The 15769-nt window shown below is 35.2% G+C and overlaps 1 protein-coding gene across 1 annotated transcript in view; it reads right to left on the bottom strand.

Moving 5' to 3' along the window:
* RADX (RPA1 related single stranded DNA binding protein, X-linked) overlaps positions 1–15769 on the bottom strand; it is an 82767-nt gene that overhangs the window by 43786 nt on the left and 23212 nt on the right. Inside the window, 6 exon segments of the mRNA XM_057495380.1 lie at positions 286–359; positions 7496–7595; positions 7912–8086; positions 8921–9091; positions 10075–10232; positions 12021–12125. Of these exon segments, the coding sequence (XP_057351363.1) occupies positions 286–359; positions 7496–7595; positions 7912–8086; positions 8921–9091; positions 10075–10232; positions 12021–12125 (783 nt within the window).

The following is a 15769-nucleotide window of genomic DNA, read 5'->3' as shown; positions in this document are numbered from 1 at the left end:
AAACAAGTTGGTAAGTGTTAGTTTACTTGTATTTACTTTCACTTTTGTGATGATAACAAATGTTTCTAAAGTTGGGACCAGTACTTTTGACAAGGATACTTTTGACAAAGATAATATAAATGAAAACCAAAAGCAAAAGTAAATAAATATATATCTGTTTAAAGTATTTATATTATGCTAGCAGCAGGCATGATACAAAAATACAGAATAAAATCAAAGAGTATCTGGATATAATAGTTTCCCATAAAGATCTCATAAACAATCATTATCATCAAAACAACATACATTGGTAGGGCCCTGGCATGCTTGGTTTGTTTCCTTTTGCTCCTGCAGAAGTTTCTGGCTGAGGTATAGGAACTCTACAAAAGATGAAAACAGGATAACCAATAGTTATAAAAAGAGACTTGAATGGAAAAATACTAATTAGCTCCATTGCAAATTTATTCTACTTCAATAAATTTAGAGAATATGAAGCTTTTGTTTCTTACAGTAATACACTAGAAGTTTAAGGATAATACATTCAAATTATGAACAATTATCTTATGACATTAATTTAAATACTGCAATAGATTTAAATGTTCTTTGAAGGAGTATTCCACAAAAAGAAATGTTCAACTTTATTAAATATCAACTAAAGATGGATATATATAGTCCATTCTCTCTTTTTATACTGACTATATTTCCTATACTCTACAGACTCTATGACAAGGATTTAAAAATTAGTTCAATGGCTTATTTGCCTTGTTCAAATATTCTGGAAAACTACTTGCCCTAACTCTCCAACCTCATTTCAGAGTTTTCTATAAGGCTCATGCTGCTTCAAACCTTCACATTTTTCTTTCTGCCTGGAGCAACAAAATGTCCCTTTAGTTTGCCTGATTAACTCTTTTCCTTCATTCAAAATATAGTTTAGGTGATATTTCCTAGAAGGTGTGATCACTGAACTCTAGTCAAGGCTCACTGTTTCATGTACATTCTGTCAAAGCACCACGAGTAAACCTTTACTGTAGCATTCATCACACTGTATTGAAATTACAGGTTTATCAGTTTGTCTCTCCTACCAGATTCTGTTATCAGCTCTACAAAAGTATAGACTTGATTTTAATGTTTCCACATAATATCTGCTCAATAACTGTTTATGGAACTGAAATGAATGCAGTAAAAGGGAAGCGTCTTATTTTGAGGCTGAGGAGAAGCCTGCATTTTTAAGGAAACGTATCTATCCTATGGGTTCTTAGCATATTTCTGTGACGAGTTTTTTCTATTGTATTTCCAAAACTAAAAGCATAGCATAAAGTAAAACAGAAATGTCATGTTGTAGAATGCCACAGAATATCATTCAACTTAATTTAACAATGGATTTGTCTCATAATAGTATTCTTCATTTTACTATTGAGTTATTAACGAACTAGAAAGAAGTAGCCCTCATGAAGGAAGAACACGTCTACTTAATTATTCAACTCAAGCAAGTAAAATTTTATAGTTGTAATTCTAACTTGTTTCAATTATTGAAAACATGGGAAAACATCAACGGGGAGAAATCTAAATAACTAAAAAATAAATTATATGTATTTAAAGATCCTTAAACAGCATGTATATACTTTTTAATACATGTCATTATAAAGTGATGTTTTTATCTGAAATAAAGACGTCCAAATTTTATCAGCACCATGATATTGTACAGAAGTTTTATGAAGTGGAGATTTTTAGGGGAATAGGGGATCATGCATTTGTACTACTTAAATGTCTTATAAGCGAGAGGCTAAATGACAAAAGTGCAAGTATATGTTGACTGTGGGTTTCAACTGAGGAAATTTAAAAAAGACAAAAAGTGAAAAGAAATATAAAAGGATAATAAGTAAGGAAAGAAAGGGAAAAGAGGGCTAAAATAACAGAATATAAATATGCATAAGGTAGGTAGTGGAAAATATGAAAATTATGTCAGAGGCTATATGTTATACTCCACCCTTGCCCTGTTCACCATCCTAATAACCTTAGATAAAAGTCATATAGAATTCTATACTATGCCATTCCCTCATCTATATAAGAGGATTATAATTAATATTATTGTAGTCTTACAAAGTATCTCTCATGCAGATAAATTAAAATAATTTAATTTAAATACACACATGCATGAATCCTATATTATATCCTGTCTGAATCTCAGATTCTTCTTCTATAAAATTGAGATAATTATCCTGTGCCTCCTTCACAGGAAGGTTGACAATCAAATGAGGTAACGTAAGTAATCTTGCACTGTATATTGAAATACAGAATTAACTGAAGGAGTATTTTCAGTGCCTTCTGCCTATGAAAAGCAGAAGACACTATACAGAAAGGACAAGAATATAAAGATTTTAAAAGAATTCCTAATATAACCAAATTAGACATAATTTATAAAGATGAAAAATGTTGAAGTCCTTTGTGGTCATTAATTCACATTAGCAAATGCTTTTCAGGCAACAACCATTATTTTAAAACTTTTCCTATAGTGCCTTCTGTTTTTCTTAGGAGGAGATGCTGAAAATGGTTTTTAAGGAGTCATTTAACTGTGCTGTACTTCACTTTCTCTCTTTATGGACTAAATACTATCATAGAATAAAAGGAAGATTTAATATACCATTTATTATATTTTATTTCTCAGTGATAAATTTTGAGTCAGTTGAGGGACTTCAACTACATTTTAATATCTAACAGAGTGCACCATGGTTCAGTATCTACCATTTGGATTAAAATGTTGGTTGACACAAGTTCTGAAATGGTCATATTTATTATTATTGTATCAACGGAAGCAGACTACCAGGTGATTCTGACACTGGAGTTAGCAGGCCTGGATTTAAAATACGATGATTAATATGGTCAAGGAAAAGAGGCAAAGATGGACAAAACAAACAGAATCTCAGAAAAGGACATCTGAAAAAGAAACAAATTGGTTTTTTACAACGGAAAAGAAGAGAATAGTTGAAAATAAAAACTATCATCCAATAAAGAATATACCTGATCTTTGTTCCTTGCACAGAGCTTCAAAAACCCTTAGAGTTTCCTTAGTGACAGGAGTCTTTGTTATGTTAATGAGGTGACTCATGGTGAGCCACTAGATAGCTTGAAGATGAGAACTGTTACCAGAAGGACCAGGCATATGATTCAATGGTTGGAACACTGGTCCAGTCCCACCTCTATGAGGGGGATGGGCCTGAAGATCAAGTTCAATAACATGGCCAATGCCTTAATCAATCATGCTTAAGTAATGAAATCCCAAATAAAACTCTAGACATCAAGGCTTGGTGGAGCTTCTTGGTTGGTGAACACATTGATGTGCTGCTAGTAGAATGACAGCCTGGATTCCATGAGGAGAGGGCACAGAAGATCTGTGATCCTTTCAGACCTTGCTCTGTGTCTTTTCATTTGGCTCTTCCTAATCTGTATCCTTTATAATAAAACTGATTGGAAGTATAGTGCTGTCTTGAGTTCTATGCTTCATTCTAGTGAACTATTGACTCTGAGGGGGTTTTAGGAACCACTGGATTTGTAGCTAGTTGGTTGGAAGTGTTGGTGGCCTTGGGACCAGCTGACATGTGGCTAGCATCTGAAGTAAGGGCAGTCTTGTGGGAGACTGGGCCCTTAAATCTGTAGAGTCTGACGCTAATGAGGTAGTTAGTGTCAGAACTGAGTAGCAGTACAGCTAATTGGGTGGAAACAGAACAATTCAATGAATTCAACAGCTAAGTTTAATAGAGATGGGACATAGTAAAAGATTAAATGGAGACACAGGTCAATAGGAAATATTCAAACTGAAGTACAGAATCAAAAAAGAGTGATATATGTATATAAATAAATAAGAATACAGCATAAGAAACTTGTAGATCAGTTATAAGTGCTAACATATATGAAACTGAAATCATAGAAATAGAAGAAATAATGGGGAAGAAATGGTATTTGAAGAGATAATGGCAGATACTTTTCCAAAACTGATGAAACACATCAATCCACAGATTCAAGAATCTCAGCAGTCTCAAAGCAGCATTAAACAAAGAAAAGCACTCCTTGGAACATATCTAAACTGTTGAGAATTGAAGACAAAGTCTTCAAAGCACTTAGAGAAAATTTCTATTGTATAAGCCATGTAGTTGTGGTACTTCATTACAGCAGACCTAGAAAACTAATAGAGACTGTGGTACCAGGAAGTAGGGGGCTGCTATAACACATAATTAAAAATGGGCAAGTGGTTTTGGAACTGGGTATTAAATGGAAGCAGAGAGAGTTTTGAGGTGCTAATAGAAAAATTCTAGATTGGCTTAAATAGAATGATGGCAGAAATATGGATTTCGAAAGAGAATCTGTTGAGAGCTCAGAGGGAAAAGAAGAGGGCTGTAGAGAAAGCTTCTGTTGTCTTAAAGAATACATATATTATCATGACAGAATATTGCCAGCAATATGAATGTAAAAGGTGCTTCTGGTAAGGTTTCAGAAATAAGGAATATGTTATTGGAAACTTGGAAACTGGATGAAAGGTGATTCTTGTTACACAGTGGCAGAGTACTTCACTGAATTATGTTCTGTTGGATGGAAAGTGAAATTTGTATGCAATAAACTTGCATACTTAGCTGAAGAGATTTCTAAGCCAAGTGTTGAAGGCACATCCTGGTTTCCCTTCACTCCTTGTAGTAAAATATGAAAGGGGAGAGAGAAGTTGGAAAGGGAATTGCTAAGAAAAAGAAACCAAAACTTCAATACTTGGAAAATTCTCAGCTAATCTATACTGCAAGGCATGAGAAAGCTTGCTCTGGACAGAACACTAAGGGTGTTGCTGGACAAACATTTGCCCAAGAGATTAGACCTGTGGCTTGTGGATCCAATCAGTCATCTCAGTAGGAATGTCACTAGCTTGGACTGAGAGGGACATAGGTGGGAGAAAATGAAGGAAGGCTGTTAGACTTCTACAGTCAGAAAATGAGCTAAGTGAGATATCCAGGTATGATCATGTGTTACCCTTCAGGAAAAGGGGAGAATGACCCCGAGAGTGATACCATTTCCTCAGTTCCAGAGGACAAGACCCCCTCCTCAATTCCATAAGGCAGAACTATCTCCTCACATCCAGTACAGGGCCAGTACTCAGGTCCAAGGGACTGCCGCCCCAGTGGGCACAGAGGACACAATATCCTGCCAGAAAGGATAGTTATGGAGGATTAAAATCAAATGGAATTGATAAACCTAACCGAGGAAGTGAAAGACCTATACCCTGAACACTACAGGACACTCTTAAGAGAAATTAAAGAGGACACTAATAAATGGAAATTCATCCCATGCTCTTGGATAGGAAGAATTAATATTGCCAAAATGGCCATCCTGCCTAAAGCAATCTACAGATTCAATGCAATCCCTATCAAAATACCTACAGCATTCGTCAATGAACTAGAGCAAATAGTTCTAAAATTCATACGGAATGACAAAAGACCCCAAATAGCCAAAGCAATCCTGAAAAGGAAGAATAAAGCAGGGGAATTATGCTCCCTGACTTCAAGCTCTACTACAAAGCCACAGTAATCAAGACAATTTGGTACTGGCACAAGAACAGACCCACAGACCAGTGGAACAGAATAGAGAGTCCAGATATAAACTCAAGCATATATGGTCAATTAATATACGATACAGGAACCATGGATATACAATTGGGAAATGACAGGCTTTTCCACAGCTGGTGTTGGCAAAAGCGGACAGCTACATGTAAGAGAATGAAACTGGATTATTATCTAACCCCATACACAAAAGTAAACTCAAAATGGATCAAAGACCTGAATGTAAGTCATGAAGCCATAAAACTCTTAGACAATTGGACATAAACATGAGCAACTTCTTCATGAACATACCTCCCCAGGCAAGGGAAACAAAAGCAAAAATGAACAAGTGGGAATATATCAAACTAAAAAGCTTCTGTACAGCAAAGGATACCATCAGTAGAACAAAAAGACATCCTACAGTATAGGGGAATATATTCATAAATGACATATCTGATAAGGAGTTGACATCCAAATTATATAAAGAGCTCACGCACCTCAACAAACAAAAAGCAAATAAGCCACTTAAAAAATGGGCAGAGGAGCTAAACAGACACTTCTCCAAAGAAGAAATTCAGATGGCCAACAGGCACATGACAAGATGCTCCACATCGCTAATCATCGGAGAAATGCAAATTAAAAGCACAATGAGATATAACCTCACACCAGTTAGGATGAACAACATCCAAAAGACAAACAACAACAAATGTTGGCGAGGGTGTGGAGAAAGGGGAACCCTCCTGCACTGCTGGTGGGAATGTAAACTAGTTCAGCCATTGTGGAAACCAGTATGGAGGTTCCTCAAAAAACTAAAAATAGAAATAACATTTGACCCAGGAATTCCACTCCTAGGAATTTACCCTAAGAATGCAGCATCCAATTTTGAAAAAGACATATGCACTCCTATGTTTATCGCAGCACTATTTACAAAAGCCAAGAAATGGAAGCAAACTAAGTGTCCATTGGTAGATGAATGGATAAAGAAGATGTGGTACATATACACAATGGAACACTATTCAGCCATAAGAAGAAAACAAATCCTATCATTTCCAACAACATGGATGGAGCTAGAGGGTATTATGCTCAGTGAAATAAGCAGGGCAGAGAAAGACAAGTATGAAATGATTTCACTTATCTGTGGAGTATAAGAACAAAGCAAAAACTGAAGGAATAAAAAAGCAGCAGACTCACAGAACCCAAGAATGGACTAAAAGTTACCAAAAGGAAAGGGACTGGGGAGGGTGGGTGAAAAGGGAGAGATAAGGGGGAAAATGGGGCATTATGATTAGCACACATAATGTAGTTGGGGGGGGACATGGGAAAGGCAGTATATACAAAGAAGAGAAGTAGTGATTCTAAAGCATCTTACTATGTTGATGGACAGTGACTGTAATGGGGTATGTTGGGGGGACTTGATAATGGGGGAGTCTAGTAACCATAATGTTGTTCAAGAAATTGTACATTAATGATATCAAAATAAAAAAATTCAAAAAATTTAAAATGGAATTGGCCCTGCTAGGTTTCAGACTTTTGTGAGCAAGGACCCACGTTTTCTTTCCAATTTCTATCTTTTAGAATGGGAATGCCTACTGGATGCCTGTCTCACCATTGTATTTTAGAAAGATAACATGTCTAGTTTCACAAGTCCAAAGATGGAAAAGAATTCTGCCCCAGGATGAATCACCCTGTATCTCATCCATAGACAATTTAGATGATATATTTAGATTAAGATTTTGGACTTAAGAGTTGATATTGCTATGGGTTAAGATTTCTGGAGATGTTGCAATGGGTTAAATGTCTTTTTCATGTGAGAGACACATTCATTTTTAGGGGCTAGTGGGCAGATTGTTATGTGTAAAATTATGTTCCCACCAAATACCACTATTACTGCCAATACATAACCAATTACATTTTCAACGACCCTCAGAATGTGACCTTACTTGGAAACAGGGTCACTGAAGATGTAATTGGTTAAGATGAAATCATACTGGAGTAGACCAGCACTCCAGAATGGGTCTCTAGTCCAATATGGTCTGTGTCCTTTAAAGGGGGGAAATTTGGACACAGATATACATGCAGAGAAAATGCCATGTGCAGATGAAGGCAGAGATAAGGGTAATGTTTCTATAAGCCAAGGAATGCCAAAGGCAGCCAGTTCACCAGCAGAAGCTAGGGGTGAGGCACAGACAAATTCTTCCTCACAGCCCTCAGAAGGAACTCACCCTGCCAACATCTTCATCTTGGGCTTCTAGTTTCCCAGAATACTCCTACAGCTTCTATACAATTGCTCATTCTACAAGGCAGAAACAAACAGAAATGAATATGCTATGTATATACTTAATAAAAATGACTTATGGTTTGGCATATGGCCCTTGCAGAGCGCTTTTTTTCCTGGTAGGGCTCAAACTTGTACGTGGAGCTTGAAAACACTGAGAACTCACAGGATCATCATCTTGATGCTGTTTATCACATCTTTCCCGAGTCTGACTTTCTTTTCCAGCTGCTTGGGATGTTGAGGGCTGGCTGGCATTCTAAAATCAAAAATTTAGAGAAAATATTTTAAACTAATTTACACAAATTATTTCCCTGTGAAAAGACTATAATTTTAATTTACTCAATTTTTTGTAATCTTAAAAGAGGTGTGACAAAAGTTTGCAAATCATAATAGAACTTTTATAAAAATGATTTATAGGTCAGATAAGATTACATTCATCCCAATTCATCTGCTATTAAAATATTTTTAAAAGGAAGAGAAAAAAGTCCTTCTTAGTATTAATGAGTAATTGGATTAATGCTTATTTCCAAATGAATAGGAACTCTAGTAGTAATTTTTTAAAAGATAAACTGACAGAAAAAGTTAACTTACTTGTCTTGATTGTACCTAGATTCCAGAAGTGGCCTTTCCTACTAGAGAGCATTTATTCTGCAAGAGTCATTGCTACCTCTGACAGAATCTGGGTAAGACTGACATGCCAGATATAGAGGTAAAACTTCCTGTGGAAGTTCCTATAGTTTTAGTCAGAATAAAACATAGAAAAAGAGCATAGTTCTATATACCAACTGGGAATTCAAATAATGACAATCATAAAAGGCTCAAACTACCCAGAAGGCAGAAACAAGATACCAGGTTCTGAAGGCCTTGGGACGTATCAAGAGGCTGTGACCTTCAGCCCAGCCTGCTCCAAAATAAGTGACAGAAAAAGGAAACAGAAGAGACAAACAAAAACAAAAACAATTTTTTGGCTCTTAGGCTTACATCATTAAGAGTCAATACATGTGAGTTTTGAATAAAATGTACAAGGTACCAATTATAATTATGATCACAGTGCTTTCAGAGATATACTATTAATTCTCTGGCACCCCACCCGAAGTGTTTCTGATGCTGAGGCACTTTCAGTAGCACAGTTAGTGGGAACATACTTTATAACAGTAATTATCCCCTGAATTGCAATGCGCTTTTGTTCCCTATACTGCATGTCTTCAATGTCCTTCCTCAATTCATTTAAAGCCGTGAAGAGTGACTCAACTGAAAAAGACTAATTCCAAGGAAACTGTAAGTTTTAAAGAAATGAAATGATAAAAATAAGTATTAGATTTGCAATGTAATTTCACAACATGAAATTATAAACTTGCTACATAACTTAAATTTGAGAGACTTTGTGTTTATATTTGGCATCATCCACTTATATAATTTTTGTGTAATAGGCAAAACATATTTATCAGTAAAATTGTGATAGTCTTCTAGAGTCTTGAGACAGAAATTTTGCATATTGAACGTATTTTACATATTTCAAACTATAAAGTGTTGCCTAGGTACTGCATAGAAACACACATTTTAATATTTTCAACAATATACTATATATTGCTGGCATTATGAAATACAAAAGGATGCCAATATTTAGATGTTATGTCAGTATTTCAAAGTTTCTCTTCTTTCCAAAATCATGCAATTTTCCCATAGCTTTCTAAAAAGAATATACTTATATTAAACTTTTCTACTGTTATATTTTAATTATACCAAAATAATGTTAGGCCTGTCATTAGTGCCTATTCTGCATCTCATTTATTTTGGTGTCATTTTTATTTAAAAGTAGTGCTCAATTGTGTTATAACCAATATATATCATTCCATAAGAGTAGCATAGCAGAGTTGTCAGTATTTTGATATCAAATTATCCAGTATCTCCTTTGATACCTTTAGTCTTTCCATGTAATATCATAGGAGTTGAGATCTACCAAGGTTAGATTTGATCTCCATGACATTAAATCAAGACATTATCTCCAGTTAGTGATTATCAATGTTCTTTCCCTTCTTCCAGTCTAATAAAATCAAAATATTAACCTTTAAGAGGCATGACATGTATTTTTATGTCTTCATAAAGACAAAATTAGTATTAGTGAGTGTTCCTACACTTTGGCTCATTCCTATAAAATTATAAAGATTAACTGATACAGCATATACCATACACATAGCATATAAAAACACATAAAGGACTAGTAATTACATTAATAACTCTAACAGAACTCTTATATTTCAAAAATGTCTCTGGCACTGGTGGATAGGGGTAATATACACCAATAATCGTATTTTTCATTTCCCCAGAATCAGTCTTTTCTTTACTCCACTGAAGGAAGTTTTTTACCTTGGTATTGTTGGAATACGGCCGGCTTTTACGACCTCTTGACAGGAAGGGTAAAATGCAGAAAAATAAGAAAAAATATATAATAAACTGTATGGGATTTTCTGTATAAAAAGTTTAAATTATGGGCATAGAAGCCACAGGGCATAAATCTGCAAAGAAGTAAAAAGCTAACCTTTTCAAACAATATTGCTTCTCTCTCACTTAACAACTTTACATTTCCCTGTATGACCCCGGAAGATGACTGGTTAGCCAGAGACGGGTAAGATTCCTCAAGGGAGGAACAACCTAAGACAGGCACAGTCGCAGGGTAGCCATCAGGTGAGAAACTGGGGATCAACAGAGGTGAGGCTTAGAACCTCACCCTCCCTGTTTTGAGAGAAATCTTCTGCATCCGTGGATGTTTTGTTGCCCTTGTTTAGCTTGGATTAATACTTAGTCTATAGGCACAGACCTGATCACCTACATTTCCCTCTTACAGCACTAAACTATATTTTCTACCTTTATCTTGCATCTACCTACCACTTCAGCATTTTATTTAAAATAATAATAATAATAATAATAATAATAATAAGGGAGAAATGTGGGATTCACATATAAATCAAGTATAAAAATCAAACGAATAATCATAATTGACCTGATTGTTTATAGTTCATGATGCGTGATCAAAACCGAAAGTTTCTGTGATGACTGCCCTTGCACTGTTCACCATGTAAGAACTTATTCACTATGTAAGAACTTGTTCACCATGTAAGAACTTGTTCGTTATGCTTCAGAAGATTGGAGACTGTTGAGAATTAGGCTTGGGGTTGATTAATGATTGTGCATTGAGTCCCCTATACAGAATTTTATTGTTGTTAACAACCATATGATCAATAAATATGAGAGATGCCCTCTCAAAAAAAAAAAGTTTAAATTAAAACAACCTCTTGCCAGCAAGAAAATATGATCACTTCTTAAGTAAATCAGACATATCAAAGTTTAAGTGAACTAAAGTATAACTGTCTACAGGAAACTGAAAAGCCCTGATAAAAAGAAAATAAATAATTCAGATATTTCTAACTACTCAAATGGTCGACATCTTCTTAAAAAATTGGTTTTTAAATCATGTTTTACACTGAAGGTATGGCATCACGTATGAACTAAACTGACTATGAATATAGCTCAGCATTTAAACTCATGTTCTTAAAACATATTTAAAAGTGTCATTTACATCTGATATTAGTATATATAAAATGAGGTATTCATAAACATGTGGTTACATACTTCCTAGGACTCTTAACAAATTTCCTAATTACCAACATGGTAGCATTCTAGTACACACACTATTCCACATTATTCCCTCACTCTTCTGGAAACTTTTACCTTTATTGTTTTGAATAGAGAAACATAATGTACTTATAGACAAGTAGTGAGGCTTTTTGCTATGTAAGAAAAATGTGAGCTCCAAGGGCCAAAATTTCATGCACATTTTAATTTTATTTAGTGTTTTGAAAATATCCATTGAATCCATATTGTGATATAGGGTCTAACAGTCTTCCATCTGTAAACAATTTATGATTATCTGCCTTACATCAAGCAGGAATTAAAGCTCATCAAAGGACATAAGCACAACTTTCCAGTGAGTCAAAATCATTGCTTCAGTCATAAACAATCAAGAAGCAATATATTTCATAGGCTAAATATTCTTTTTGAAAACATTCCTACAGTGATAAAGAGGTCAAAATAAAGCTATCTTGTGGTTGAATGTTGTAATGTAAAAGTTAATCTAATGAAGAAAAAATACATTACATTTCCAATAAAGCACACACAAACCAATTGCTCACCAATAATAAATATCTGACTTTCATTTGTAGTGGTGAGGTAAAGCAGTTTAGGTACTTGAGTGTCATTTCTGACAACTTTCAACTGTGTACACACGAAATCTGTCACTGCAGAAAATGAAAACACGAAATTACTTCTGCATTTCAAAGAGGACAAACCAAGATCAGGATGCAGTGCTTCTCCAACTTTAATGAACAGAGGAATCACCTGGCACAACTGTTAAAATGCAAATTCAGATTCAGTAGTTTTGGGGTGGGACCCAAGATTCTCCATTTCTAATCAGCTCTAAGTGATACCAGTGACTGCTCCCAGTCCTTTGATCACACTTAGAGGAACAAAGATCTAATACTTACCTTTTCCTTTAGATAAAGGATCTAACACTTACTTTTCCTTTAGAAAGTACAATGGTGGTGCCTAAAAGTCACTGCTTGAAGTACAGTTAAAGAGCACAACAGTCTTTCTAATCGGGCATACAACTGAGTGTGAACAGTTATCTCCTACAGGAAAAAGAGTTTAGTTTCTCTATGATGCTTCCACTGATTAACCCAATCTAATACTGATCCCTGAACTACTGACTCCTTCCACTATATAGGGCCACACAGTATTAATTTGTACTTGCTCATGCAAGTGCTTTATATGTGTTTAGCTTAATGTAATTAGACTTTAAGCCTAAATGACAAGGGCTCATACCACATATTCTTTTCTGTTCACCTTGCTTACCAACCTGATAGACTAAAAAGAATCATTGAAAATGAGTTCATAATATCTTCAAGCTTCAATTGCTTTCTAAACGTATCAATAGTTTTAACTATCAGGTTATTCTGGTAAAGTTTCATTAATCCAAAAATATTTCTTTAATTTTAACTCATTACACATCAGAACAGTTATGGTCTCACAAACCAGAAAATGAAGAAATAAATGTAAATACATGTAACCTCACAATAACAGTAAGTTCTCATTTGATAATAACTATAAATTCATTTCCAGTATCTCATATTACTAATTCTTCATTTTGTAACAACAAAGATAAAGGGAATCTGTTCAAATAGCTAAGAATAATTATCTTAAATTGTATCACTTTTCCTTCATTTCAAAAACTGTACAAATATGAGTATTCATGGTTAAAGATGTTGAGATAGGACTATTAAAGAAATTTCTCATGCTAATTTCATGGCTGTTAAAAATCAGACATTCAGATCTAACACTTTCTAGATGTTTGGCATCCAGGAAATTACTTAAACTCTCTAGACCTTTGTTTCCTCACCTATAAATTTGTAAAAAGATAAACTCTCTAAAAGGTAACGGGAAGTACAATATGAGATCTAACATCTACAAGCATCTAGTATATAGTTAACACCCAACAGTAGGTCCCCTTAGTTCTTCACTTTCCTTAAAAGGAAAAAAGATGCCCTACTACTGCAGGATTCTTGCATTATTCTAGAAGATCCTTGGTTGCGTTCCCCTTCACTAGCCAGAAGCCCCCTTAATGCTCACCATTCATTTAATTTTTTTTTCTTCACTCTTGGTCAAAAGATGTCCATAAATTGTGATTGTTGCCAACTACTGAACTAGAGGAAATCTCACCAATGGTCCGTACAAACTTTTCTTTTTTTTTTTATTTTTATTTTTATTTTTTTTTATTTATAGTTATTTTTTATTGAAGGGTAGTTGACGCACAGTATTACATTACATTAGTTTCAAGTGTACAACACAGTGATAAAACATTTATATACATAATTCTAGGTTCCAGCTATCACCCTGCCAAGCTGTTACAATATCTTGACTATATTCCTTATGCTATACATTACATCCCAGTTACTTATTTATTTTACCATTGGAAGTCTGTCCTTTTTTTTTGTGTGTGTGTGTGTGTGTGAGGGCATCTCTCATATTTATTGATCAAATGGTTGTTAACAACAATAAAATTCTGTATAGGGGAGTCAATGCTCAATGCACAATCATTAATCCACCCCAAGCCTAATTTTCGTCAGTCTCCAATCTTCTGAGGCATAACAAACAAGTTCTTACATGGAGAACAAATTCTTACATAATGAATAAGTTACATAGTGAACAGTACAAGGGCAGTCATCACAGAAACTTTCGGTTTTGCTCATGCATTATGAACTATAAACAGTTCAAATATGAATACTCATTTGGTTTTTATACTTGATTTATATGTGGATATCACATTTCTCTCTTTATTATTATTATTTTTAATAAAATACTGAAGTGGTAGGTACATACAAGATAAAGGTAGAAAACATAGTTTAGTGTTTTAAGAGAGCAGATGTAGATGATCAGGTGTGTGCCTGTAGACTATGTGTTAATCCAAGCTAGACAAGGGTAATAAAACATCTACGTATGCAAATTTCTCTCAGAACGGGGGGGGTGAGGTTCTAAGCCTCACCTCTGTTGATCCCCAATTTCTCACCTGATGACCCCCCTGTGACTGTGCCTGTCTTAGGTTGTTCCTCCCTTGAGGAATCTTACCCGTCTCTGGCTAACCAGTCATCTTCCGGGGCCATACAGGGAAATGTAAAGTTGGTAAGTGAGAGAGAAGCCTTATTGTTTGAAATGGTTAGCTTTTTACTTCTTTGCATATTTATGCCCTGTAGCTTCTATGCCCAGCATTTGTCTTGAGGTATCTTTACCACTTGGAAGAATTATGATACTCGGTAAATTTGATATGAGGCACGAGTTCTATTTAAGGGTTGTAATTAGGAAGGAAGAAGAAAAGCTATAGAAGTAGCAGGCGGAAGAAAACATGGGAAGATTGATTATTTCTTTGACATACCTTCTTGTACAGTAACTTCAGCATGGATAGGTTTTAAGCTACTACTTAAATTGCGCACACACATTAACATAATAGGAGTATAGTTACATAACCAAAGCATATCTGTAATTACCAGCCATCTCCAGTGAAACCAAGAAAACCAGTTAGGCACCTTAGGCATTTGTGAAAACTTATCTATGATATGTTGGATATTGTCCAACTGAACTTGAACAGTCTGAGAAAAATCCAACAAATTAAAACAACCCATTCCTGGGGAATGTTCACATCCCTTATGTTCTTTTAACAGTAAATAGTCTGTAGTTGTAAGATTTTGGAGTGCTACAATTTGCACTTCTCCTAATTCTTGGTTGAGTTCCAACAGTATAGATCCAGTCAAATTTGTTGTTTTACTGTATGCACAGGCCAGCTTAGATATCTCCTTCCTCATTCCCATGACAACTCCAGGAACTGGTGGGATGAGTGCATCTACAGCTGTAGCAGTGCGTGGATCTTTGTTGGGGTTTTTTGATGATCATCTTCTGGCATGGGTCTTCCAGAGAGTGCTGATGTTGGAAGTTCTCTTTCATATCGTATCTTAGTTCATTTTCGGGGTAGCCCAATTAAGCTTTGATCTTCTGTATAAACGCAAACAGACCATTTGCCTACACATTTATATGCCTTTTATACCCTTGTGTAGAACTCATTGGAGGTTACCACACAGGAACAGCCCTTTTTGTTTTGTTTTGTTTTGTTTTGTTTTGTTTTTGGTATCACTAATCTACACTTACATGACGAATATTATGTTTACTAGGCTCTCCCCTATACCACGTCTCCCCTATAAACCCCTTTACAGTCACTGTCCATCAGCATAGCAAAATGTTGTAGAATCACTACTGGCCTTCTCTGTGTTGTACAGCCCTCCCTTTTCTCCTACCCCCCCATGCATGTTAATCTTAATACCCCCCTACTTCTCCCCCC

Source organism: Manis pentadactyla, chromosome X, assembly GCF_030020395.1.
Source record: "Manis pentadactyla isolate mManPen7 chromosome X, mManPen7.hap1, whole genome shotgun sequence".
Classification (NCBI taxonomy): Eukaryota; Metazoa; Chordata; class Mammalia; order Pholidota; family Manidae; genus Manis; species Manis pentadactyla.
This window is presented reverse-complemented; position numbering and strand designations above follow the sequence as displayed.